At 38.1% G+C, this 4,554-nt stretch overlaps 1 protein-coding gene across 2 annotated transcripts; it reads left to right on the top strand.

Annotated features, from left to right (window-relative positions):
• LOC122057666 (probable calcium-binding protein CML48) lies at positions 1-3,825 on the top strand. Of its 2 annotated transcripts, XM_042619858.1 has the most exons (6): positions 1-862; positions 971-1,017; positions 2,787-2,962; positions 3,053-3,071; positions 3,387-3,496; positions 3,575-3,825. In XM_042619858.1, the coding sequence occupies exons 1-5, from the start codon at positions 484-486 to the stop codon at positions 3,489-3,491; spliced, it is 726 nt and encodes a 241-aa protein (XP_042475792.1). In that variant the 5' UTR covers positions 1-483; the 3' UTR covers positions 3,492-3,496; positions 3,575-3,825. The 2 variants fall into 2 exon arrangements, with proteins under 2 accessions (XP_042475792.1, XP_042475791.1); XM_042619857.1 differs by having other exon boundaries at positions 3-862; positions 3,387-3,825.
• Positions 3,826-4,554: the final 729 nt, after the last annotated feature.

Here is a 4,554-nt window from a genome sequence, read left to right as displayed (position 1 = left end):
ATATATTGTTTTAACAGATCAATCCCGCGTCAGGACTTGACTCTGTTCGCTTCATGGGTGATTTCTTGTTCTCTCTGTTTTTTATGGGAAGAATGGCAAAGTGTTTTCTTAGCCGCGTGACTAATCCATCTTCTTGGTACGTTCTCTTTCACCGCTTGTTCAAAAGACCCCTGCCGCCCTCTCAAACAATACAGCAAGGCGGCTGAGGTGGTGGGGGTTTGACTCCATGTCGGCCTAACACGTTAGACGATGCTTCCTCCACATAACACCTCAAACAGGCCGTTGCATTCGTCGAAGCTTTAAAAAATTCCAAAAATAAATAAATAAATAAAATAAGAAACCGCGAAACCCAGTTCGTTTCGGAAAACTGAGAAGATAATACTACCTGAACCACTTAGTTCTTCCAATTTACAGACGCAAGGGCTGAATAAACCCTAAATTCCCCGCTTCTGCATTTGGCTTTCATCTTCTTCATCTTCTTCAATGGCTGATTTCAATAGATACTCCTCTCAAAACTATGCTCCCTCTGCACCTGTTCTCCCTGAATCTTACGGGCAGGAGTCAACTTCTGAATCTCATCGGTACCATGGCCAACAATCCTCTGTTTCTCCTCATCCTCAGCACTTTTCTCACCCTTCCTCGTATGAGTATTCTTCTGTTCCCCAATACGGTGGTTATTTTCCACCTGGGACGCATCCGGAGATTATTAGAAGCTTTCAGATGGTGGATAGTGATCGAAGTGGGTTTATTGATGAGTTAGAGTTGCAGAGGGCTCTCTCTTCTGGTTATCAGAATTTCAGTCTTCGAACCATTCAGTTCCTCATGTTTCTTTTCAAGAATCCTAAGGAGCCTTTGAAGATTGGTAAGATTTGCCCGCCTTCCTACCATTTGATTTTGGTTTTCCCCAATACTTATATGTCTTCTTAAATTCTCTTTGTTCTATAAAATCATAGATCTTTGCTTTTTTCAGGGCCTAGTGAATTTGCTGCGTTGTGGAGTTGTCTGGGACAATGGCGAGTGAGTTATCTTATCTTACTCTTTTCCCTTCCTTTTGTTGTTTGTTGATGATGAAATGAAAAATTAGTGACTTTGTGATTGTAATATTTGATGATATTGTATCTGTGCTACTAGAAATTTTCCTTCTTGCGGAAACTTTTCAAATATGATGCAAAAATTTCTTATCTTTGTTGGAAACAATTCCAAATAAAGGGATAGAGTTTTATGCCATTTTGAAATTTTAAAAGCTTCATTAGAATTGGCTTTGATGGGATACAACTTGAAATACATTTTTGGAATTTGGATGTTCTGATAAAAAACAAGGACACATTAATCCAGACTCAAGGTTTAATAAACAACATTTTTAACTTTAGACACAGTGCCTGCTATTATGTGGGGGAGGGGGAACGGGGGAGGGGGAGGGGGGGGTGGAACCTTAACTACTTCACTGTCTGCTTCTGTGTCTGCACTCTGCAGTTTCAAGAGTCATCCATAACTTTTTCAAAGATCCTATATTGGTAGAACTGCATAAAATTTTTAAGCAAGCTCTCTAAAAACTGGTTTGGCTATTAAAACCTGAGGCAACCTGTGAGAAGTTAAGCAAGGGGTTTGTGCTAATCAGCTAAGAGGAAGTTAATACTGAGTCAAAGGTGCCAAGATGAAATGCATAATGTTTTTCTTGTGGGGTTATGCCTTTTTTTTTGGGGGGAGGGTGTGTGTTAGAAATGGTTATCCTTATACCGCTGCAGATTATTTTTCAGTAAAGAATAATTATCCATATAGAAAATGACTATTTTCTCCAGGATTGTGGTGGTTTGGGAATCTTTGACAGATGGGATTGATTATTAAAGTAATGCTAACAAAAAGGAAGCCAGATTATCATTGCTTTCTGGAAAGACAAGCTAGAATACATAAATAAGAAATCTAGAAGATTTCTGGTCTCAGAATGTAGGTAGAGTTTTATTTTTTCTTCCTGTCTTCCTCTGGTTCAGCATATGATATCATAGTTTAAAAACCAGACGGAATCAGTGGTGAACAGAAAACAAAACTACTCTATCATTTGTTGCATCACCTTCCACCGTTATGTTTGAATAACCAGCTCTGATTGCCACGTCCAAACCTGCTCGCAGAGTTTCCCTTTTGGTCTGGGACCCAAGTAGGCTCTAATAAGGATCATTCCAGCAGCATCTTTAACAAATCCCCCAAACCCTGTGTGACCTAGATTCCCCAATGAACTCCCATCAAAATTCAGTTTAACATAACTCAATGGAGGAGGTTTCTATGGATTCCAACACGTGTTCACCAGACGGATTTGATATGATAATTTGATACGAATCATGAAACAGGAAGCGAATGAGGATATCCTTATATAGAGGCTGAGCTGCTGACCACTGAGAAATTTCAGTACTGATCTTCTACACCACCAGAAAAGGTGCTAACTTATCATCTCTAAACAGCTTGACATTACATTCCTCCCAAATGCACCATAGAATAGCATGAAGTGTGACATGCCAAAGGAAGCTGACTTTCTTATCAAGCTTAATATGATTTATTCCTCTCAGGTTTACAAGTTAGATGCATTTTGTTGATCCTCCTCCCCCCTCCCAAAATTTTTTTTTTTCTTTTAGTGTTCTACTTGCATGATATGGCCTTTCAAGCTAACAAAATGCGCTTCCTAATCTGCCATTTACCATTTGATTGATAAACAGCTTCTGTTTTGAACCTAAGCTGCCTCTTCTTATTTTCTTGTTGGGTGAATGTTTATGAATAATGTGTTCTTGTGTTTGCAGGCCATCTTTCAGAGTTTTGATAGGGACAGGAGTGGGAAAATGGACTCCATGGAACTGAAAGATGCTCTTTACAGTCTTGGATATGCTGTCCCACCTTCTGTTCTTCAAGTTTTGATCTCCAAGTATGATGATGGAAGTGGCCGTAGGGTTGAACTTAATTTTGACAGCTTTGTCGAGTAAGATTTTGTCTGGAGAATACTATATCATGTTTTTAGTTTACCAACATCTATTCTTATAACTGAAATTGTGTCTGTTGTTCTGTGCAGATGTGGAATGATCATAAAGGTGAGCTACATTTTTATGGACTATAAATAGAGTTATAAGGTTAGAGGTGCACAAAAGTCACCTAGATGCAGGATAAGGCATGCACCTGACTGAAGTCAGCTACACATTTAATGTGATTAACAAAATCCTGGTGGAAAATCCTTAAGACACCTAAATAGTTGAATGAAATAACAGGAAACTTTGACACTTTTGAGCTATGTGGGATTTTGCTAATTTAGACTAAACTACGAGATCCTAGCACAGCAACCACATGTCGTTCTTCTTCTGATTAAACTTTTTATGTTTATAAAATTTTCCTGTGTTTTTTTACTGCAGGGTTTAACAGAAAAATTCAAGGAGAAAGATAAGAACTACACTGGAACAGCAACTCTTGCCTATGATACATTCATGTCCATGGTCATCCCATTCATTGTACCATAGATCAGGTTTTGTTTTTATCCATTTCATTGTATCCTATTGATTTTTGAGGGTTCTGTTGTATATAATAATGTTTGTTTCCACAGTATGAAGGATAAGAACTACACTGGAACAGCAACTCTTGCCTATGATACATTCATGTCCATGGTCATCTCATTCATTGTACCATAGATCTGGTTTTGTTGTTATACATTTCATTGTATCCTATTGATTTTTTTAGGGTTCTGTTGTATATAATAAATGTTTGTTTCCACAGTACGAAAATTCTCTTTCTGGCAAATCATGTGAGCTGCATTCTGATTTGCTCAACTTAATGTTGTTTACTCATTATTTGGCATATTGTTGCTCAGGGTAAGTTTCTTGGAGAGCAGAAGAGATTAATAGTTTATCTTAATAACAACTGCCTCGCGCAGTTGGTGAGGTTTTGGTGTGTTAAGCCTACACTCACCAGGAGGTCTCAAGTTTGAGTTTCCTGGCTGTTACCTTCCCCCTCCTCCCTTCTATAGTGTACCCATCTAGGGGAAAAAAAAATTGATTGTGTATATATCATGATGTCACAAGTTCGAGTCTCCTGGCCGATGAACAGTCTTCTCTCTCTCTCTCTCTCTTCCCCCATGTATATCATGATGGGCGCATCAGTCTATCAAAAAAAAAGAAAAAAAAAAAATGATGGGCACATCAGAATTCACTGCTGCTCTATGTATTATTTTGTTCCACGCCGAATAAAAACTATATTTTTCGAAAACCTTGTGACGTCTCCACGGTGAACCATGCAAGAGATTATGTTGTTCATCATTCAATGAGGAGGAAATGCAGAGTTCTCCTACCTGTTGTATCTCCTGATGATTGAGTGAGCGAACTCACATAATCACATTGTTCAAGATTGCGTTGAGTTTCTGCACCTCTAGATTAAATGGAAACTTGCAAAACTCATAATACAAGAATACAGATTTTATTTTCTGTTCTCTTTTTTTTTTTTTTTTTTATTGTATGTCTGGTGGTTTTAGAAACTATGACTCTGTCATTTGTATGTCACGAAGGGTGATGACTTATTATTTTAATATCT

Source organism: Macadamia integrifolia, chromosome 12 (assembly GCF_013358625.1).
Source record: "Macadamia integrifolia cultivar HAES 741 chromosome 12, SCU_Mint_v3, whole genome shotgun sequence".
Lineage (NCBI taxonomy): Eukaryota > Viridiplantae > Streptophyta > Magnoliopsida > Proteales > Proteaceae > Macadamia > Macadamia integrifolia.
This window is presented reverse-complemented; position numbering and strand designations above follow the sequence as displayed.

Coding starts and splice junctions, on each gene's coding strand:
- LOC122057666 (XM_042619858.1), top strand. CDS start 484: ATGGCTGATTTCAATAGATACTCCTCTCAAAACTATGCTCCCTCTGCA. Junction 863..970: donor TAAGGAGCCTTTGAAGATTG/GTAAGATTTGCC, acceptor TGCTTTTTTCAG/GGCCTAGTGAATTTGCTGCG. Junction 1,018..2,786: donor GTTGTCTGGGACAATGGCGA/GTGAGTTATCTT, acceptor TTGTGTTTGCAG/GCCATCTTTCAGAGTTTTGA.